The 24178-nt window shown below is 40.1% G+C and overlaps 1 protein-coding gene and 1 long non-coding RNA gene across 2 annotated transcripts in view; one reads left to right on the plus strand and one right to left on the minus strand.

Annotated features, from left to right (window-relative positions):
* Window positions 1–24178, plus strand: part of LOC148759209 (uncharacterized) — a 252241-nt gene that overhangs the window by 207345 nt on the left and 20718 nt on the right. The window lies entirely within an intron of this gene.
* LOC148759212 (ankyrin repeat domain-containing protein 26-like) overlaps window positions 22534–24178 on the minus strand; it is a 36464-nt gene continuing 34819 nt past the window's right edge. The window contains exon 14 of the mRNA XM_088802422.1: window positions 22534–23160. Coding sequence (XP_088658548.1) covers window positions 23111–23160 — 50 coding nt within the window. The 3' untranslated portion in view covers window positions 22534–23110. The remainder of the gene's footprint in view (window positions 23161–24178) is intronic.

The raw sequence follows: 24178 nt of genomic DNA on the forward strand, positions 1-24178 counted from the left end.
TTTCTAAACAGCAGCCCTGATAGTCAGTCCTTGACCCTTTTCTATTCCTCTTTTTAAATGCTCTCAGCTCCCTACATCCCAGTGCTTCAAACCACATTCCCTCATCTACAGTGGCAGCCCTCACCCCCTTACTGAGGTCTTCTGTACGTTCCTTTTTCCCCTCGAGTCCCTCATAGACAGCGCCCTCAACCACACACTCATAAACCATGACTTGCTATGGATCGGCTCATCTTGTACATTTTACGGGGATTCTTACCACTGTTACTGTGAGCGTAGCGTTATTTTCAGATCTTGGCAGCTCCTCACCCTTAGGATGCTGACCAGCATACTTTGTCCTGCTTTTCTCTCAGAATGCATAAGTTTTTCATAAGCTTCACATTGTCCGCTATTCGCCTTTCCATGTTTGTTTGCTCTTTTGAATAACTTCCTATTCCTTGGGACCTGACCTGACCTGACCTGACCTATGGAAGTGTTCTGAAATTCCTTTCACAAGTACACCCCTTATCTTGTTGGAAGGCTTGTCAGCTGGAACTACCCTTTCTTCCCAGTCCAGATGCTTCCTCTCAACATTGTGTGAATCAAATATCTTAACCCCGGTAATATCTCACCTGGGGGGAATCCTGAGATGAGAGTCTTCTAGAGAAGTGAGGGCTATTGATCGAATTCGTTGAAACCTGTCGTAATTAAACTTTCGATTTACACGGTAGAGCTTATGGTGGCTGATAATTCTGTCGTGATCCTAATTTCTTCCCCTAGGAATCTATAGTCCCTCATTATTTTGGTATAAGCTTAATCAGTTTTGGGTATGCTTACAAATTTTTCGCTTTTTTGACATTTAATATTATTTTACATTAATTTCATGTGTACAGCACAGTGGATAGAATTTACGTAATTTACGAAAGTGATCCCCCTGACTCGTGCAGCACCCACTTGGCACTAGACATAGTTATTGTGACAGTATTAACTATATTCCCTATGCTTTACATTACATCCCCATGACTATTTAGGAACTACCAATTTGTACTTCTTACTACCTTCACCTTTTGCACCCTGCTCCTAACTCCTCTCCCATCTATCACCCTAAATTATCGAGTACTCATCTGATGCCATGCGTTGCTATTACAATATTATTAATATATTCCTTATACTATACCCTGGATCTCCATGACTAGTTTGTAACTACCAATTTGTACTTTTTAATCTCTCCCCTTTTAACCCACTTCACGAACCCCCTTCCAGCTGGCAAGCAACAAAATGTTCTCTGTATGTATGTTGCTTTCTTTTCTTTTCTTTTCTTTTCTTTTTAAATTTATTGTGGTGACAATTGCTAGTAAAATAACCTAGATTTCACGTGTTCAATTCTGTATTATGTCATCTGTAAATCCCATTGTGCGTTCATCACCCAGAGTCAGTTCTCCTTCCATCACCATATATTTGATCCCCCTTACCCGCATCTCCCACACCCACCCCCCTTACCCTCTGGTAACCACTAAACTGTTGTCTGTGTCTATGAGTTTCTGTTTCTCATTTGTTTGTCTTGTTCTTTTGTTGTTTTTGGTTTATATACCACATATCAGTGACATCACATAGTTCTCTGCTTTTTCTGTCTGACTTATTTCGCTCAGCATTACACTCTCAAGATCCATCCATGTTGTCACAAATGTTCCTATATCATCTTTTCTTACCGTCGAATACTATTCCGTTGTGTATATATACCACAACTTCGTTATCCATTCATCTATAGAAGGACATTTTGGTTGTTTCCATGTCTTGGCCACCGTAAACAAAGCTGCAATGAACATTGGGGCACACGTGTCTTTATCTATAAATGTTTTCAGATTTTTTGGGTAGATACCCAGGAGAGGGATTGCTGGGTCATATGGCAATTCTATTCGTAATGTTTTGAGGAAACTCCACACTGCCTTCCATAACGGCTGCACCAGTCTGCATTCCCACCAACAGTGTATGAGGGTTCCTTTTTCTCCACAGCCTCTCCACCACTTGTTACTACTTGTCTTGTTGATGATAGCCATTCTGACTGGGGTGAGGTGATATCTCATTGTGGTTTTATTTGCATTTCTGATGATTAGTGATGTTGAGCATTTTTTCATATGTCTGTTTGCCATTTGTATGTCCTTGTTGGGGAAATGTCTGTCCAGGTCCTCCGCCAATTTTTCAATTGGGTTGTTTGTTTCTTTGTTGTTGAGTTGCATGAGTTCCTTGTATATTCTGGATATTAGCCCCTTATTGGAGGCACTGTTTGCAAAAATCTTCTCCCATTCAGTTGGTTGCCTCTTTATTTTGTCGATGGTTTCTTTTGCTCTGCAGAAGCTTTTAAGTTTCATATAGTCCCATTCGTTTATTTTAGCTTTTACTTCCATTGCCTTTGGAGTCAAATTCATAAAATGCTCTTTGAAACCAAGGTCCATAAGTTTAGTACCTATGATTTGTTCTATGCAGTTTATTGTGTCAGGTCTTATGCTTAAGTCTTTTATCTATTTTGAATTAACTTTGGTACATGGTGACAAATAGCACTCCAGTTTCATTCTTTTGCACGTGGCTATCCAATTCTCCCACCACCATTTATTGAAGAGGCTGTCTTTGCTCCATTGCATGTTTTTAGCTTCTTTGTCAAAAATTATCTGTCCATATTTATGTGGTTTTATTTTTGGGTTCTCAATTCTATTCCATTGGTCTAAGTGTCAGTTTTTCTGCCAATACCATGCTGTTTGAATTATTGTTGCCCTGTAGTACAAGCAACGTCAGGAAGTGTGATACCCCCATTATTGTTCTTTTTTCTTAAGATTGCTTTGGCTATTCGGGGTCTTTTGTGGTTCCAAACAAATCTGATGACTTTTTGTTCTATTTCTTTAAAATATGCCATTGGGTTTTGATGGGGATTGCATTGAATCTGTATATTGCTTTGGGTAATATGGCCATTTTAACTATGTTGATTCTTCCAATCCATGAGCACGGAATGTCTTTCCATTTCTTGGTGTCTTCTTCAATTTCTTTCAAAAATGTCTTATAGTTTTCAGCATATAGTTCTTTCACATTCTTGGTTGTGTTTATTCCTAGGTATTTTGTTCTTTTTGCTGCATTTACAAAAGGAATTGTTTTTTGTATTTCTTTTTCTCAGATTTCATTGTTAATATATAGGAAGGCAATGGACTTTTGTACGTTGATTTTGTAGCCAGCAACTTTACTGTATTCGTTGATTGTTTCTACTAGCTTTTTGGGGAGTCTTTAGGGTTTTCTATATATAGCATCATGGCATCTGCAAAGAGTGATAATTTAACTTCTTCATTCCCAATTTGGACGCCTTTTATTTCTTTCTCTTGCCTGATTGCTCTGGCAAGGAATTCCAACACTATGTTGAAAAGCAGAGGTGATAGGGGACAGCCCTGTCGTGTTCCTGAACATAGAGCAAATGGCTTCAGTTTTTCACCATTAATTATGAGATTAGCAGATGGTTTGTCATATACGGCCTTTATTATGTTAAGGTATTTTCCTTCTATACCTATTTTTTTAAGTGGTTTTATAATAAATGGATGTTGTATCTTGTCAAATGCTTCTTCTGCATCAATTGATATAATCATATGATTTTTGTCCTTTATTTTGTTTATGTGATGTATCACATTGATGGATTTGCGGATGTTGAACCATCCTTGAGCCCCAGGGATGAACCCCACTTGGTCGTGATGAATAATCTTTTTAATGCATTGTTGTATTCAATTTGCTAGAATTTTATTTAGGAGTTTTGCATCGGTATTCATCAGAGATATTGGTCTGCAGTTTTCTTTTTTTGTGCTGTCCTTACCAGGTTTTGTTATCAGGGTAATGTTGGCCTCATAAAATGAGTTAGGGAGTACTGTTTCTTCTTCAATTTTTTGGAAGAGTTTGAGCAGGATCGTTATTAGATACTCTTCGAAGGTTTGGTAGAATTCACTAGTGAAGCCATCTGATTCTGGACTTTTGCTTTTGGGAAGCTTTTGGATGACTGATTCAATTTCGTTACTGGTGATCAGTCTGTTGAGATTTTCCAGTTCTTCATGGTTCAGCCTTGGAAGGCTATATGTTTCTAAGAACTTGTCCATTTCTTCTAGGTTGTTGAATTTGGTGGCATATAGTTCTTCATAGTATTCTTGGATGATCCTTTCTATTTCTGTGGTGTCCGTGATAACTTCCCCTTTTTCGTTTCTGATTTTGTTAATTAGTGTCTTCTCTCTTTTTATGTTAGTGAGTCTAGCGAAGGATTTGTCAATTTTTGTTAATCTTTTCAAAGAACCAGCTCTTTGTCACATTAATTTTTTATATTGTCTTTTTGTTCTGTATTTCATTTAGATGTGCTCTAATTTTTGTTATTTCCTTTCTTCTGCTGACCTTGGGTTTCACTTGTTCTTCTTTTTCTAGTTCTTTAAGGTGTAACATGAGGCTATTTATTTGGGAGTTTTCTTGTTTCTTGAGATAGGCCTGTAATGAGATAAATTTCCCTCTTAAAACTGCTTTTGCTGCATCCCAAAAATTTTGGTAGGATGTATTTTCATTGTCATTTGTTTCTATGGGTCTTTTGATCTCTCCTCTAACTTCTTCTTTGACCCAGTCGTACTTTAAAAGTATGTTGCTTAATCTCCATGTGTTTGTATTTTTTCCCACTTTCTTTTTGCAGTTGATATCCAATTGGAAAGCCCTGTGATCAGAGAATATGCTTGGTATGATTTCAATCTTCTTAAATTTGCTGAGACTGATTTTATGTCCCAATATATGGTCTATCCTTGAGAATGTTCCGTGTACACTAGAAAAGAATGTATAGTCCGATGTTTTAGGATGAAGTACTCTATAAATGTCAATTATGTCCATTTCATCTAATGTGTCATTTAGGGCTGCTATTTTGTTATTTATTTTCTGTTTGGATGACCTCTCCATAGCTGTCAATTATGTATTTAAGTCCCCTAGTATAATTGTGTTTTGGTGAATTTCTCCCTTTAGTTTTGTTACTAGTTGCTTGGTATATTTCGGTGCTCCCTGATTGGGGGCATAAATATTGATGACTGTTATGTCTTCTTGTTGTAAAGTCCCCTTCACCATTATGAAATGTCCATCTTTGTCTCTTGTTATCTTTTTCACCCTGAAGTCTGTTTCATCTGATATCATTATGGCTACACCTGATTTTCTCTGGGTACCGTTTGCTTGGAATGTCAATTTCCACCCTTTCACTTTGAGTCTATGCTTGTCCTTATAGCTGAGATGTGTCTCTTGGAGACAGCATATGGTTGGGTTTAGTTTTTTGATCCAATCTGCTACTCTGTGCCTTTTTATTGGTGAGTTCAGTCCATTTACATTTAGGGTGATTATTGACATGTGAGGATATCCTGTCATTCTATCTTTAGTTTTCTGGTAAGGCTGTGTCTCCATTGTTTCTCTGCCTTTTTGTTGTTATGCATTATTTATGTGTGGTAGTATTCTATGATGTACCCTCTGTTTCTTCTTTTATTACAGTATATATTTCAGTTTTGGATTTTTTTTGAGTGGTTACCCTTCAGTTTATGTAAAAGAAAGTTTGATATTTACAGTATTCCATTTTCTTCAGCACGCTTACTTTCTCTATTCCCGTATTCCGGTTCAGGCCTTTACTCTCCCCTTTTTTGAGTTCTGGTTGCCACAAATTGTCCCTGTTGTGGTGATCGAATAGCCTCCTTTAGTATTTCTTGTAGTGCAGGGCGTGTATTAGAAAATTCCCTCAGCTTCTGTATGTCTGGAAAGGTCTCTATTCCTCCTTCATATCTAAAGGATATCTCTGCTGGATATATTATTCTTGGCTCATAATTTCTCTCTTTCAATAGTTTATAAATATTTGGTTCCACTCCCTCCTGGCTTGTAGAGTTTCTGCTGAAAAATCTGATGATAATCTAATGGGCTTTCCTTAGTAAGTTAACGTCTTCTTTTCCCTGGCTGCCTTGAGGATTCCTTCTTTGTCGTTGATTGTAGACAGCTTCAATACAATGTGCCTTGTAGAAGGCTTTTTGGGATTGAGGTAACTAGGTGTTCTATTTGCTTCTTGGATTCGAGGGTCCAGTTCTGTCCACAAGTTTGGGAAGTTCTCATCGACTATTTGTTTGAATATGTTCTCTGTTCCCTTCTCTCTTTCTTCTCCTTCTGGTATGCCCATTATTCTTATATTGCTCTTTCTGATGGAGTCAGAAAGTTCTTGTAGACTTCTTTCATTTCTTTGAAGTCTCAAGTCTCTTTCTTCTTCCATCTGTGTAATTTCCAGGTTTCTATCTTCGATGTCACTGATTCTTTCCTCCATCTGGTCAACTCTACTACCTAAGCTGGTTATTTCGTTCTTAATGTCTTCTATTGAGTTCTTAATCTCCAGAAATTCTATTTGGTTCTTTTTTAAAATTTCAATCTCTTTTGTAAAATGCTTATGCTGTTCTTTGAAGGTGTTTCTGAGTTCATTTAACTGCCTATCTGTGTTTCTTGCATCTCGTTGAGTTTTTTCAGAACTGCAATCTTGAATTCTCTGTCATTTAAGTCACATATTTCTGTATCTTTAAGTGCCTTTTCTGGAGATTTTTCACTTTCTTTCTGAGCTATCTTGTTGCCTTGGATATTCATGGTGATTACTGGTTTACTATTTCTCTTGCTAGACATCTACAGGAGTGGCTTCTGCAACAGGTTGATAGGAAGCGGTCTTTTTGTTTTCCAGTGCTTGTTGGTAGAATATTTTATTTTTTCTCCAACTGCAGCTTATTTTTCTTCTCCCACACGGTAGTGCTATGTTTTCTCTGCACTATTCCAGCTTCTCACACAATGGGGGGATTCCCTGGGAGACGGGCTTCTCCTCTGTTAATAGTTCGTCTAGGTCACAGGGCGCAGTGTCCCGGTGGGTATGCGGAGAGATTTTGATGTTCCAAAGCTCTTCCCGCTCCAGATTCAGAGCCTGTATATTTCAGCAGTTCTGTTTACTCCTGCAGGGATCCGCCAAGATAGGTGGGGACGGGGCGAGGTGAGCTGTGAGAGGTGGCCCAGAGCAATGGCGGCGACCACCACCACAGCCCGTCCTGCTTCCACAGCTCCCTCCCCTTTGCCGGAACTAGTCGGGCTGCAAATTTTTGTCTGTGGCCCACAGTTCTCAGAACAGCAAATATTCTGTTCTTTTGCTCTGACACTGCTACTGTTCCGTTTCTAGCACTGGGTAGGTGGGGGCGGGGCGAGCTCTGGGAGGGTAAGGAGGGGGCGGGTAGTCTCAGTGCCTAAGGTTCCGTTCTCTGCTCGGCAGTGAGGGCTTAAACCACCATTTTCAGCCTTTTTCCCTCAGTCTTTTCTCCGAGGGCACTGCCGTGAGCGTTGGGTTCAGCCGTGTTATATGCTGCCCCCTCAGCCCTGTGGGCCACAAGCGGAGCCCTAGCAGTCCGAGCTCTTCCCTCTCCCGCAGCTGCGGTAGCTCCGGGAAGCAGCGAGCTCGGCGCACTGAGCTGGGTCTGCGTCCTGCGCCCGCGCGGCTCCGTCTCCGTGCTTCTCCCTTTCCTCCTCCCTCCACTCGCGTGGATCTCCCACCTGTAGGTGATTTCAGTCGGTAGTGGGCCTCTTCGTCTTGCCTGTCTGCTGTGCAGGGAGTCCTTCGTGGAGTTTTTGTTGTTCGATTCGTTGTAAATTCCAGGGAGCTTTACAGAGGCTCACCTCACGCCGCCATTATTCCGGAAACACCCGGTTTAATTCTTAATCACATAATTTTTGAATGCAGACCTGCTTAAGAGCCTGTTTTGTATGAATATAAATAAGAGGAATCAGACTACCCCCAAAAAAAGAAAAAAGAAAAGCGGAAAGAGTGAGGAACATGTCTACCAATGTGAAACCAGAAAAACTCCAACCTCCTACCACAAACCTTGCACTAAATTAAGTTACTACACCAGGAATGGAAAACCAACTCACTTTGCAGAGGAGCGTATGCACAGCAGCAGCAAATGGGGGGAATTCTGGAAATCCCCACTTACTGCAGGCAGGGGGCAGAAAGGACATCCTGGGTTCCCACTCTGTGTCCCATGTTGGAGATAAAGAGTTCAAGGCCTCCACTGGGAGACGTCCCAGGTTTATCCTCTACTTTGGCCCAAGGATGAAACACTAAAGGGCCCAAATCTAATCATCATTTTTACACACCTGGCAATGGCAGTAGCAAAGACTCAGCTAAGGGAGAAAACCGGAGGAATTTCCCCCCACACACACATTTTAATATTGGTGTAATCCAGCTGCTTAAAAAATCTACAGCAAAAGCATCTTTTCATCTCCTTGATGGATGATAAGTGACAATATAACCACCAGCTCCTGTGCTTTTGCCCTTCCCTTTGAATAAGAGATACCTTAGCTTGTGCTACTTTTAAAAAATGTATTCTACATGCGTGTCTCTGTCTCCTTAGATATCCTCAATAGATTACCCGATGAGGCATCATTAGCAGAGAACTATGGTATATACATTTAACATAAGAAGAAGAAAATATTTGTCACAAGAAAATAACTGCACTTCTGTACTAAGGTATCGATATTTCTAGGACATTCTAGGACCTTTCTTTGTATTGAAAGAATTAGATTTTGCTCTAGGTTCTGAAATGGAACAGAATAGTATTATATTAATTGAATGATCTCAATAGCCACTCTGAATTTAAAGCTATTTTCTACCCCAACTTCTGAACAGCCATATTGACCAATATACCCTCTCAGAGTTTCTGCAATGATATTAAATAACAATGTTAAAATTAAATATTCCAAATTAAATTAAAATATTCTCCTACTCACATGTCAGCATATAGTGACACTCCAAAATTAAGTATAACCCCTCCCGTTAATTTCTAGTCTTACGATTAAAAGATTAAAATCTTAAAACATTAAAACCCTGAATCTTTCAGTTGAAGTCCACTGGAGCTACAATGTAAAAAGCCCTGCTGTCCTTGGGCATTATGCATCCAAAGAAATTAAAGTCCCAAATCCCCATTTAGAGCCTAACTCCATTCTCCCAGACTTCTCATCGTGCCAGTTTCAATCAGATGAACTGTCCATGTCTGCATCCCTTTGGCAGCTGCAGCCAGGAGTGGGTGCAGTTCAGGGCCTTGCAACTGTGTGTGTTCACTGCTAAGCAGCTCAGGAGCCTCACTTTTAAGGAGTCAAGCAAGTTTTGATTCAAAACAATTACACGGCAATTGTTTTCCACACTTACACATTTTAGAAAATAAAGCAATCCCCGACTCCTAGAACAGTTATCCGAAACACAATTATTTTCCCAACCCCAGTACTTTGTGTAGTCAAAGGCCAGAATAGACTGAGAGGTATCTAAAAAAATATCAGTTAGTTTCAACTTTGCTAGTATAGTGGTCAACCCATGATGCTTGTCTGGGGTCTGTGATCATGACCCTGAAAACCATTTAGGATCACACAGCAATGCTCACAGCGTCATTATGCATAATAGCCCCAAATGGAAACACTCCACGCCCATCAACTGACAAATGGATAGACAAATACTGTATATGCACACAATGGAATATCATTCAGCTTTACTAAGGAATCTGTAATGCTACACATTACAATATAGATGAAAATTGTAAACATGATGGTAAGTGAAATCAGCCCGACTAAAAAGCCGCACGCTGTATGGTTCCAAGTATGTGAAATATCTGGAAGAGGCAAATCCATAGACACTAAAATTTCATTAGTCGTTGCCAAGAGGGCAGGTAGGGGAGAATTGGGACTGACTACTAACAGGTACAGGGTTTCCTTTTGATGCGATGGAAATACTCTGGAATTGGACACTGGTGATGGTGTTACAACGTAATCAATATACTAAAAGTACAGATTTGCACTCTTTTGAACAGCGTATGTTATGTTATATCCCAATTTCTAAAACGTAATTAGAAGAAAACTTCCATAAGAGGTTAAATTAGACACTAAAAGTTTTCTATACATATGGAACCAGGATGTGGTAGAGGCCAAAATTCACTCATCTCCTTTCCCAAGCTTGTCGTTTAAGGTAGTCCTGCCTTTTGTTCTTTACAATTTTCAGTGGAAGTAGTTCCAGGTATCAGGTCCTGAGAAGTTCTTTCCATTCAGCATTTTCAGTCTCTCAGTTCTGACTAGCGCATTGAGTGTCCTCTTTCTGGCATTCTGATGCTGCATGGCCTGTGGGCTCCACTCGTGATTCCACTCTCCCCCATGGACCAGTGATTTTGGTACTGAGCAACTATGGTTCCTGCCACTCACTATGGAATTGCTTGGATCTGGGAAACCTGCTTCCCTGGGAACATTCTGCTGCCCACTTTGTCCCCATTATTGGTTCCATGAGAGAACCACAGCAAGTTCTGAAATAAGTTGCTTTAAATGAACTGCGCCCCTAGCGGCCGTCTGTGTCACGACTACTCAAGAGAGGTATTTTCCTCTGGTTTAGGTAGGATGTCACTGGCTCTGTTTATCACCTCAATCAGCTATGTCCTTTAAGCTATTGGCCTTTATTGTTTTAGTTTACCAGTAGTTTCAGGAAGACTTAGCTCATTACCCTACCTCACAGAGTTCTTTCCTTCTCTACCAAGTCGTGCTATGCTTTTTGCCGGTTCTGAGTACTTTTTCTTTCCCCTTTTTTTGCCCTAGATGTTTTCCTAACACTTATGTTCCTCTAGATTTTGTTTTATGCAGTTTTCCATAGTGAGATATGTGAAAACAGGAACTGTGGTTTCTGCCAAAAGCATCTGATGTTTAAATAAATCTTGTCCACATTCGACTTGCCTGGGTTACATAATCCTTCCCACAAGAGATCCTTCCAGCAGACCAACGACTATTACAAAATCAGTCAATACTATATGGTCTTACCTCCTACCCTCCCTCCAATATAGCTCATGTTTTCTGTGCCTTACCACGACTCCTAAACATGATTTCTTGGGCGTGCTTTCCCAGGGTACAGCATACAATACATGGTCACCTTAAGAGCCACTCACTAATGTTTTTTGAGTTTTTACACTGATGTGATTCAACTTCCCCTCTCAAACCTGCCCTGATATTCTGTAACCAATTCATACTGCTGTCCCAATATTTGATTGGAGGGTCCTCCTTGCTCTGCCTAGGGAGTCTTTCTGCAGCTTTTAGACACACCCTCTCAGGGATCAGCTAGTCAGCTGGCATCCTGCCTCTCCTCCCCTCTAAATTGTTGGGGCCCAGTCACCTTTCTGATCTAGTAACAATGAAAGCATCACCCCTTTCCTGAAACCCTCTGTGACAGCAGTTAGACCACCCACATCTCACTCCCCTGGACTATGGAGCTCAATTCCCCTTCACATCTGTTGAGTCTGACCCTCCAAATTTCAACCATTATCATGAGGAAAACTTTCACTTCCTCCAGCTAAATCAACCTGAATTTCTTTATTCTGTTATTATTCTATTGCACCTATTCATATAGCAAGGTTGAAGGACACTTTTTATGTGTCCTCCAGAGAAGAGCTGCTTCCTTGAGAATGAGCCCTCCAGGTGCAGGATTTCTGAATTGCTTTTGGGGGCATCGGGCTATTGCAGCTCCACTGAGATGATTTCTTCCCTCAAACCAAGAATGTGCTATGTTTTGTTTTGGTTTATTTTTGTAATAAAGCACCCATCTTTCAGTTTGTTGTTAATAAAATTCTACTTCCCTTCTATGGTCAAAGCCAACCTGTAGGTTTCAGATGTCTACAACCGAGACCAGCATGTATCTAAATACATCCAGAGCCAACTTGAAACTACAAATTGGGGAATGACTCTTAAAAGTCTGTTTATGAACACTGTGTATCCATGGGTTGGCCTCTCCATAGAGTCCCCCCTTGCTCGTTATTTGGCTTCAAAACACCACCAAAAGGGAACAAACTGTGCACACAGTTTAAAGCTAACTTAAACACACTAGTTGTTAACTTCACACATGCAATGTATTGCACTAAATGTCTCACCTGCACACCTGTTTGAAAATTCAGATTGTAAGCAGCAAATAATTATCCCCACCCAAGATGCTCTTGTCCTTATAAGTGAATCCATGCCCCGGCTGCACTTGTTACCTGTGCCCGATGGCACACTGTCTCCAGAGACCCAGGAGTGCAGTTCAAGATAAAACTGCAGTCATCCAAATTCTAAAGCCAGCCCTCTGGGCACTGTGAGCGAACACCAGCAGGAAAGACCAGCACGTGTCAAGCATCTGGCTGCATAACGACCACCACTTCCCTGGGCTCAGTGTGGCCAGGAATTACAGTGGTCACCAAGGTCAAAATACACAGCCTAAGACGGAAAGCGTTTGCAGGGGTCATGGGAGGTCAGAAAGAAAATAAAAGTCTCTACGCTCACCGGGCACAAATAGGCCATTGCAAACTTGTCAGGGCATGAACCCCAATGGCCTGACACTACAATAGCTCCAGTCTCTGAATATTACTTTGTTCCTGATTCATGAACCAAAGCAAAGAGTAAAACCTTAAAAGTAACCAAAGATTGTGGGGACAGGGGCAGGGTGTGGAATAGATTATGTTCAAAAAACGAACAGTTGGAGAACCAATTACTCAACAGCAATTATGGAAGCCAAAGTGCAACAGAATGTCATCTTCCATATCATCAAAGACACTAACTACCAACGTGGAATTCTCTACGAAGTGAAAATATGTGCCAATACTCAGACAAAATAAAAACAGAGATTACTACCAGGAATTTCTCACTGATGAAAATTCTAAAGGATGTCCACTACAAACAGAAGAAAAACTACCCCATATGGAAGTTCTGAGATGTAAGGAAGAAACAGAGGAAATAAAGGGTTAAATATGTAGGTACTTCAATGAACGTGGATAAGATCCTGAAAAAGTTATGAACATATCTTGTGTCTGTGTAAGATACAAGACAGAATTGAAGTACAAAGCAACATAAGCACATGTTTGGAGACGTGTAAATGTTGTTAAAGTATTAAAAATTCTTTGTAGTATCATTATGCACGAAGAGAGATGAAAACGTCCTCACCAGCTATTAGCATACCAAGTGTAGCAATGTATAAAACAAAGCAAGAAAATACCATAACCAAGTTCGGCTGACCTGAGAAATGCTTGACTGATTTGACAAAGGAAACACGGTGACGCACGTGAACAATTAAAAGCAAATGATCTCCATCGATGCAAAATAAGCATCGAGTAAAATTCAACATTCATTCATGATAGAATTGGTATTGTAAGAAAACTTCCATCACACAACTGAAGAACATAGACCCTCAGGTCAGTTCATAACATCTGCCTTTTGCTGTGCTCACCTTTCATAATCCTTTCCCATTGAGAATGAGCAGGATCTGTCCCTTGCCTCTAACCCTCAGAATGTGGCAAAAAGTAAAGGAATTTTGCACATGTAAGTAACTCAGATCATTGTGAGTCAATCAAAAGGGGAATGAATCTGAGTGAGCCTGATTTCATCAGCTGAAAACCTTTAAAAGAAGAAGAGCCCTGCTCTGGGAAGTGAGAGGTTCCCCTGGCTGCCTCCTGAAGTCTCAGCCATCCTGAGTGAGCGCACATGGCCACGAACCGTGAAGGGCTCTGCCATAGGCTGAATGCTCATGTCATGTCCCCCTGAAATTCATAGGTGAAGTCCTGATGCCCCACGTGAAAGTCTTTGGAAACAGAGCCTTTGGGAGATGATTAGAGTGGGAGGATGTTGCTCTCATGAGTGGGACGATTATGGCCCACAGGGCTGAGGGGGCAGCATATAACACGGCTCAACCCAACGCTCATGGCAGAGACCTCGGAGAAAAGACTGAGGGAAGAAAGCTGAAAACGGTGGTTTAAGCCCTCACTGCCGAGCAGAGAACGGAAGTTTTAGGCACTGAGACTAGCCGCCCCCTCCCTACCCTCCCAGAGCTCGCCCCGCTTCCACCTGCCCAGTGCTAGAAGCTGAATAGCAGCTATGTCAGATCAAAAGAATAGAATATTTGCTGTTCTGAGAACGGTAGACCGCAGACACAAATTCGCAGCCCAACTAGTTCTGGCAAAGGGGAGGGAGCTGTGGAAGCAGGACGGGCTGTGGTGGTGGTCACCGCCATTGCTCTGGGCCACCTCTCACAACTCACCCCGCCCCTGGCCCCACCTATCTGGGCGGATCCCTGCAGGAGTAAACAGAACTGCTGAAACATACGGGCTCTGAATCTGGAACTGGAAGAGCTTTGGAACATCAAAAGCTCTCCGCATACCCACAGGGATACTGCACCCTGTGACCTAGACTAACTATTAATAGAGGAGAAGCCCGTCTCCCAGGGAATCACCCCATTGTGTGAGAAGCTGGAATAGTGCAGAGAAAACATAGCACCACCGTGTGGGAGAAGAAAAATAAGCTGCTGTTGAAAAAAAATTAAAACACTCTACCAACAAGTACTGGAAAACAAAAGAAAGACCGCTTCCTATCAACCTGTTGCAGAAGCCACTCCTGTAGATGTCTAGGAAGAGAAATCGTAAATCAGTAATTGCCATGAATAACCAAGGCAACAAGATAGCTCAGAAAGAAAGTGAAAAATCTCCAGAAAAGGCACTTAAAGATACAGAAATATGTGACTTAAATGACAGAGAATTCAAGATTGCAGTTCTGAAAAAACTCAACGAGATGCAAGAAACACAGAGAGTCAGTTAAATGAACTCAGAAACACAATCAAAGAACAGCATGAGCATTTTATGAAAGAGATTGAAATTTTAAAAAAGAACCAAATAGAATTTCTGGAGATTAAGAACTCAATAGAAGACATTAAGAACGAAATAACCAGCTTAGGTAGTAGAGTTGACCAGATGGAGGAAAGAATCAGTGACATCGAAGATAGAAACCTGGAAATTACACAGATGGAAGAAGAAAGAGACTTGAGACTTCAAAGAAATGAAAGAAGTCTACAAGAACTTTCTGACTCCATCAGAAAGAGTAATATAAGAGTAATGGGCATACCAGAAGGAGAAGAAAGAGAGAAGGGAACAGAGAATATATTAAAACAAATCGTCGATGAGAACTTCCCAAACTTGTGGACAGAACTGAACCCTCGAATCCAAGAAGCAAATAGAACACGTAATTACCTCAATCCCAACAGGCCTTCTCCAAGGCACACTGTATTGAAACTGTCTAAAATCAACGACAAAGAAAGAATCCTCAAGGCAGCCAGGGAAAAGAAGACGGTAACTTACAAAGGAAAGCCCATTAGACAGAAGCAAATAGAAAACCTAATTACCTCAATCCCAACAGGCCTTCTCCAAGGCACACTGTATTGAAACTGTCTAAAATCAACGACAAAGAAAGAATCCTCAAGGCAGCCAGGGAAAAGAAGACGGTAACTTACTAAGGAAAGACCATTAGATTATCATCAGATTTCTCAGCAGAAACTCACCAAGTCAGGAGGGAGTGGAACCAAATATTTAAACTATTAAAAGAGAGAAATTATGAGCCAAGAATAATATATCCAGCAAAGATATCCTTTAGATCTCAAAGGGGAATAAAGACCTTTCCAGACATACAGAAGCTGAGGGAATTTTCTAATACACACCCTGCACTACAAGAAATACTAAAGGAGGCTATTCGACCACCATCAACAGGGACAATTTGTGGCAACCAAAACATAAAAAAGGGGAGAGTAAAGGCCTGAAGCGGAATACGGGAATAGAGAAAGTAAGCGTGCTGAAGAAAATGGAATACTCTAAATATCAAACTTTCTTTTACATAAACTTAAGGGTAAACACTAAAAAAAAAAAAAAATCCAGAACTGAAATATATACTGCAATAAAGAAGAAACAGAGGGAAACATCATAGAATACCACCACACAGAAATAATAGACAACAACAAAAAGGCAAAGAAACAATGGAGACACAGCCTTACCAGAAAACTAAAGATAGAATGACAGGAAACCCTCACATATCAATAATCACCCTAAATGTAAATGGACTGAACTCACAAATAAAAAGGCACAGAGTAGCAGATTGGATCAAAAAATGAAACCCAACCATATGTTGTCTCCAAGAGACACATCTCAGCTACAAGGACAAGCACAGACTCAAAGTGAAAGGGTGGAAATTGACATTCCAAGCAAATGGTACCCAGAGAAAATCAGGTGTAGCCATAATGATATCAGATGAAACAGACTTCAGGGTGAAAAAGATAATAAGAGACAAAGATGGAAATTTCATTACGGTGAAGGGGACTATACAGCAAGAAGACATAAGAGTCATCAATATTTATGCCCCCAATCAGGGAGCACCGAAATATACCAAGCAACTAGTAACAAAACTAAAGGGAGAAATTCACCAAAACACAATTATACCAGGGGACTTAACTACATCATTGACAGCTATGGAGAGATCATCCAAACAGAAAATAAATAACAAAACAGCAGCCCTAAATGACACATTAGATGAAATGGACATAATTGACATTTATAGAGTACTTCATCCTAAAACATCGGACTATACATTCTTTTCTAGTGTACACAGAACATTCTCAAGGATAGACCATATGTTGGGACATAAAATCAGCCTCAGCAAATTTAAGAAGATTGAAATCATACCAAGCATATTCTCTGATCACAAGGTTTTTAAATTGGATATCAACTGCAAAAAGAAAGCAGGAAAAAACACAAATACATGGAGATTAAACAACATACTTTTTAAGTACGACTGGGTCAAAGAAGAAGTTAGAGCAGAGATCAAAAGATACATAGAAAAAAATGACAATGAAAATACATCCTACCAAATTTTTTGGGATGCAGCAAAAGCAGTTTTAAGAGGGAAATTTATCTCATTACAGGCCTATCTCAAGAAACAAGAAAACTCCCAAATAGATAGCCTCATGATACACCTTAAAGAACTAGAAAAAGAAGAACAAGTGAAACCCAAGGTCAGCAGAAGAAAGGAAATAACAAAAATTAGAGCAGAACTAAACGAAATAGAGAACAAAAAGACAATAGAAAAAATTAATGTGACAAAGAGCTGGTTCTTTGAAAAGATTAACAAAATTGACAAACCCTTGGCTAGACTCACTGAGATAAAAAGAGAGAAGACACTAATTAACAAAATCAGAAACGAAAACGGGGAAGTTATCACGGACATCACAGAAATAGAAAGGATCATCCAAGAATAGTACGAAGGAGTATTTGCCACCAAATTCAATAACCTAGAAGAAATGGACAAGTTCTTAGAAACATATAGCCTTCCAAGGCTGAACCATGAAGAACTGGAAAATCTAAACAGACCGAACACCAGTAACGAAATTGAATCAGTCATCCAAAACCTTCCCAAAAGCATAAGTCCGGGACCAGATGGCTTCACTAGTGAATTCTACCAAACCTTCAAAGAGGATCTAATACCAATCCTGCTCAAACTCTTCCAAAAAATTGAAGAAGAGATAGTACTCCCTAACTCATTTTATGAGGCCAACATTACCCTGATACCAAAACCTGGTAAGGACAGCACAAAAAAAGAAAACTGCAGACCAATATCTCTGATGAATACCGATGCAAAACTCCTAAATAAAATTCTAGCAAATTGAATACAACAATGCATTAAAAAGATTATTCATCACGACCAAGTGGGGTTCATCCCCGGGGCTCAAGGATGGTTCAACATCCGCAAATCCATCAATGTGATACATCACATAAACAAAATAAAGGACAAAAATCATATGATTATATAAATTTGATGCAGAAAAAGCATTGGACAAGATACAACATCCATTTATGATTAAAATACTTAATAAAATAGGTATAGAAGGAAAATACCTTAACATAATAAAGGCCATATATGACAAGCCCTCTGCTAATCTCATAATTAATGGTGAAAAACTGAAGCCATTTGCTCTACGTTCAGGAACACGACAGGGCTGTCCCCTATCACCTCTGCTTTTCAACATAGTGTTGGAAGTCCTTGCCAGAGCAATCAGGCAAGAGAAAGAAATAAAAGGCATCCAAATTGGGAATGAAGACGTTAAATTGTCACTCTTTGCAGATGACATGATGCTATATATAGAAAACCCTAAAGACTCCCCCAAAAAGCTAGTAGAAACAATCAACGAATACAGTAAAGTTGCTGGCTACAAAATCAACGTACAAAAGTCCATTGCTTTCCTATATACTAACAATGAAATCTCAGAAAAAGAAATACAAAAGACAATTCCTTTTGCAATTGCAGCAAAAAGAATAAAATACCTAGGAACAAACTTAACCAAGAATGTGAAAGAACAATATGCTGAAAACTATAAGACATTTTTGAAAGAAATTGAAGAAGACACCAAGAAATGGAAAGACATTCCGTGCTCATGGATTGGAAGAATCAACATAGTTAAAATGGCCATATTACCCAAAGCAATATACAGATTCAATGCACTCCCCATCAAAATCCCAATGGCACTTTTTAAAGAAATAGAACAAAAAATCATCAGATTTGTTTGGAACCACAAAAGACCCCAAATAGCCAAAGCAATCTTAAGAAAAAAGAACAATAATGGAGGTATCACACTTCCTGACTTTGGCTTTTACTACGGGGCTACAATAATCAAAACAGCATGGTATTGGCAGAAAAACAGACATATAGACCAATGGAATAGAATTGAGAACCCAGAAATAAAACCACATAAATATGGACAGATAATTTTTGACAAAGAAGCTAAAAACGTACAATGGAGGAAAGACAGCCTCTTCCATAAATGGTGCTGGGAGAATTGGATAACCACGTGCAAAAGAATGAAACTGGACGGCTATTTGTCACCATGTACCAAAATTAATTCAATATGGATCAAAGACTTAAGCATAAGACCTGACACAATAAACTGCATAGAAGAAAACATAGGTACTAAACTTATGGACCTTGGGTTCAAAGAGCATTTTATGAATTTGACTCCAAAGGCAATGGAAGTAAAAGCTAAAATAAACGAATGGGACTATATGAAACTTCAAAGCTTCTTCACAGCAAAAGAAACCACCGACAAAATAAAGAGGCCACCAACTGAATGGGAGACGGTTTTTGCAAACAGTGCCTCTGATAAGGGGCTAATATCCAGAATATACAAGGAACTCATGCAACTCAACAACAACAAAACAAACAACCTAATTGAAAATTGAGCAGAGGACCTGAAGAGACATTTCTCCAAAGAGGACATACAAATGGCAAATAGACATATGAAAAAATGCTCAACATCACTAATCATCAGAGAAATGCAAATCAAAACCACAATGAGGTATCACCTCACCCCAGTCAGAATGGCTATCATCAACAAGACTAATAGTAACAAGTGTTGGAGAGGCTGTGGAGAAAAAGGAACCCCATACACTGTTGGTGGCAATGCAGACTGGTTCAGCCGTTATGGAAGGCAGTGTGGAGTTTCCTCAAAAAATTACGAATAGAATTACCATATGACCCAGCAATCCCTCTCCTGGGTATCTACCCAAAAAATCTGAAAACATTTATACATAAAGACCCGTGTGCTCCAATGTTCACTGCAGCTTTGTTTACGGTGGCCAGGACATGGAAACAATCTAAATGTCCTTCGATAGATGAATGGAGAAAGAAGTTGTGGTATATATACACAATGGAATACTGTTCGGCGGTAAGAAAAGATGATATAGGAACATTTGTGACAACATGGATGGATCTTGAGAGTGTAATACTGACACGAAATAAGTCAGACAGAGAAAGCAGAGAGCCATGTGATTTCACTGATATGTGGTATATAAACCAAAAGCAACAAAAGAACAAGACAAACAAATGAAAACAGAAACTCATAGACACAGACAATAGTTTAGTGGTTACCAGAGGGTAAGGGGGTTGGGGGGTGGGAGATGAGGGTAAGGGGGATCAAATATATGGTGATGGAAGGAGAACTGACTCTGGGTGGTGAACACACAATGGAATTTATAGATGATGTAATACAGAATTGTACACCTGAAATCTATGTAACTTTACTAACAATTGTCACCCCAATAAATTTAAAACAAAACAAACAAACAAACAAAAACACAATAGGCCTAAGAGCGATCACTTGCCCCTCTGCCATGTGTCACAGCAAGAAGACCGGTGTCGATGGATCAGGAAGTGGGCCCTCACCAGACACTGAATCTGCGAATGCCTTGGTCTTGGACTTCCCAGCCTCCAGAACGGTGAGGAAGAAAGGTCTGTTGTTAATGAGTCCATGGTATTTTGTTATCGCAGCCCACCCTGACTCAGACACGCCTCTTAGAACTGTAGGCAACCCCTAGGACCTGTAGGCAGCCTCCCGCTGAGAGCCAGAGAATCGCTGGGAATATAAATATATGGTTGAACAGTCACAGGGAATTCTGCCAACAAAGTAAAGGAGCTTCGAAGTGGCTTCTTCCCAGTGGAGCCTCCTAATGCTGACACCCTGACCGCAGCCTGTGAGATCCTGAGCAAGGACCAGCTGAGCCCAGACGCCGGGCACATCAGAATGTGAAATAATAATGTGGGTGTTTGTTAGGTGCTAAGTTGGTGGTGATCTGTTATTCAGCAATAGAACACTAATACACTAATAGACGACATTTCCTTTTAAAAACCACCACTATTTACAGAATTAGAGAAAGATATTTTGATTCTGCTTTGGAATTTCAGAAATACATGGAATTTCAGAAATATTTCACCTTCTATTCAAGAATATTCCTGCAGTAAGAAGGAAAAAGAAATGAAAACTCTACGAATTGGAAAGGAAGAAACAAAATTGTCCCCATTTATAAAATATATTATCTGTACAAGTAGAAAATCCAAAAGAATCCACAGAAAGAACAATCGAGTAAGAAAAATATGAGAGTTCAGCATTATAGCTGATATCAAGCTCAAAGTGCAAAATATCAATTGTATGCCTGTAAGTGAGCAACAAAGAGGAAATGAAGTTGATTTTTAAAATAACATTTTTAATAGGATCAAAAGTATCAAATAATAGGGAATAAATAAAAAATATATATGCCAGCCCGCTATGGGAAATATTTTAAACATTGAGACTTCATCAGACAATTAAAATATTAAGTTTGGAAAACTCAGTATTACAAATGTCTTTTCTCCACAGTTTGTTTACAGATTTAACGCAATTCCAATCAAAATCCTTGCTTGTATTTGTAGAGCTTGACAAGCGGATTATAAAAGGTACATAGAGCCCTTCCCCCCCTTTCTTCTTTCTCTTCCCAATCATTTCAGCTCAAAAGCATGGGGACAAAAACGGAGCTGTGACAGCTCAGAGTAAGCTGTCGGAGCCGGGATGGAAGAGGAAGGCGTAGGTGTGGGAGGGCACCACGACAGTGCTGGAGCGCAAGTCAGAGCATCCCTGAAAGACAAGGACTGGGATGAAGGGTCAGAGACTGGGCAAGGTCAGGAGGCGTCAACACAGGAACACAGGGACAGCCAGCGCGGGTTTTCAGAGCCTGAAGGGGGAACATCACCTGCAGAGGAGGGGGCCTGGTACAGGGGATCTGAGAAAGCACGTGAGGGCAAGGGCACACACTGGGAGAGCACAGTGAGGTCAACAGTGGTCACCACTCAATGTGGGGCGTTGGAATCCAAGGCAGTGAGGAGGACATGTGCGTGGGCACAGCAAGGAGATGAAACAAATAAGATACAGATGATGGGAGCCACCTTACTGCCATAAAAGGGACTTAACAGAGAGTGAAGAAAAAACCCTGTGGAATGATCCCTGTGGAATTTGACTGGAATTAGAAGAATTGGTAGGAATTCATAGTTTTCATTATATTTGATATTGAACCCACGTGTGCGTGTGTGCGTGCATTTCTGTTAACACACATAATCCCTGTTGTTCACTGAGGGAGCCCGAGAGCAACGACAACCACTAGCAACATGCACACCCACCGCATCTGGTGTCCAGATCCAGGTCTCCCGATGTCACTCTCCCCCCTAAGAGGATTCAGGGCTTCTATAGAAAATGTCCAATGGCAGGGCTGGGGCGGACAACTGCAAGATGAGCTTGGAACAACTTGTCGAGAGAGGAAGGATGTGCTCAAAGAATAATGGGGACAGGTCAAAAAGATATGCTGTGAGCTTGAAATGGCTACCACTGGGCAAATCAGGAGCATTTAAGCACCAAAGTAATAAGCTTTCCTTCCTCCCTCATCTGTTTGCGTGTTTCGTTGGATGTATTGATCAATGCAGGAGGGATGACAGAATCATACTATAATCATTTGGCAACCATCAAGGCATTGATTCAGCAAGAGTCATCAATGGGTGCTCCATCTAGTGGGTGAGATTTTGAGGATTGACGATATATTTACAGAGTCTCAGGGTATCTGCACACAAGAGATAAGGGAATAACCAAGGGGAAATAGTAATTTTATGGTGGACAAACTCGGCGACGCTTCTTAACCACACGATCAAAGTCAACATTGCCAGTAACGGAATCCAGCACGTGCCTCCAGATTTGCTGCACTGGGAAGAACTCAGCATCACTTGTGTGACATTTCTGCCAAGTCGGCGTAACCAGAAGCTTCTTAATTTTAAGACTGTTTCCAAAAAACAAATCGATAAATCAATGACTAGAAAAGGTGAAAAACCTTAGACAAATTTTATTTCTGTAAGAGGACAGCTTTATGAATCTGTGTTTAAAATTATATATTAATATAATCAGATTTATGGCACTATAACAACTGTAATACATCCAAACATTGATCGTAACCATAACAGCAGATATCAAAATGATGTCTGTGAAAATTTTTAGGTTCATACACAGTGATAAATATTGGAAAATTGAAAAATAGCTATCAGTTTACACCACTGCAGTATTAATGACAACTTGGTTGTTTGGGTGTTGGATAAACAGCTAGTATTTGGGCAGCATGAGTATGTAAAACTTAACACTGCTTGTTTTCATCCACAAAATCTGCTCCAAAGCTAGTTAGACGCCAAGAAACACAGTTTGAATACTATATAGATTTTCATATACACATATGAAACGAAAATATTTTCCTTCAGTAAGAATTTTCACATGCCATATGTTTAATGGGAAAGAAGGAAAATGCTATGTAAACAGCCCAGTAAAGGTGAACTATTTATATTTCAGATCATATAGTTCTTACTCAAAAACGACATATATTCTTGTGATGCATTCAAAACTAGATCATCACTAGATATTAGAGCAAAGTAGACGGTGTTCAGATTGAAGTTCAGCATCAGCTAGAAAAAAAAAGAAAGAATCATACTCTTTATCTAAAATGTAAGTATACATGTTAAGAAGAATGAAAAAAACCTATGAAGACTCCACTACCCAGTAGGAGATTACTATTACATATCACTTGCCCATGGCTGCACACTGAGTTAACTGCTCTTCCTGCTAAGTTTCAGAGCTTCTGATTGTCTCATTCTTCATTCATTTATTCAACAAGCATGTGCTAAGGTAGTACAACAAGCACTGAAGTTACAAGGTGAAGAGGACATGGTCCACCCCAGAACCATCACCTACTCTAAACTGGAAAAACAGGTGAACAGGCCATTTCCATTCAGAGTCACATATACCATACAAATATAAAGCAGGGCATTATCGGAACACATAGAAGGGACCTCCTGGCTTTGTGTCAATATTGTCTGCCTTTTGGTGGCGGTGATACGTATGTTCGTATCTGAAGGACAAGGAAAAAGCATGCCACATAGAAGGAAGAAGCAGATGCAAAGACTAGAGTGGGGAAGAACAGCGTGGAATGAGAAGTAGTCTAGTTTAGCTATCAATAGATGCTAGAGCAAAGGGGCAGACTAGAGTTAGTAGCAAGAGAGAAGGCCGAATTATTTGGCAAGAAGTAAATTGATTTGGGTGGTTTTAACCATGCAAAAGTATGTGATGTTTCTCCTGAAGGTAAAAGGTAAACCAATGACAAAGTCAATGACTGGAGGTTTAAATGTCACCGATCAGGTGACAGCTATATGGACTGTAATTGCCTAAGTATTACTAGATGAGCCTGGTTACTGGGCCTTATATCACTAGCAAAAACAGGATAGGTTGATGAAGCCCAGTTTTCAATGTGCAAGTTAAAAGTTCCATATGGGTGGTAGAGGAAAGGAAGGGGACGGCCAGAAATAAAAAGAGATACATGGACTTTGAGGTTTTCGAAAGGCTACACGTGATGAATAAATGAGGAAGAAATGTATTCTTCATAATGCTTGTTTATGCTTTCAACTTTCCCACTTGCAATGCATGAGA

The sequence above is a fragment of the Rhinolophus sinicus genome, chromosome 1, assembly GCF_057876585.1.
Source record: "Rhinolophus sinicus isolate RSI-liver-muscle chromosome 1, RSI-T2T, whole genome shotgun sequence".
Lineage (NCBI taxonomy): Eukaryota > Metazoa > Chordata > Mammalia > Chiroptera > Rhinolophidae > Rhinolophus > Rhinolophus sinicus.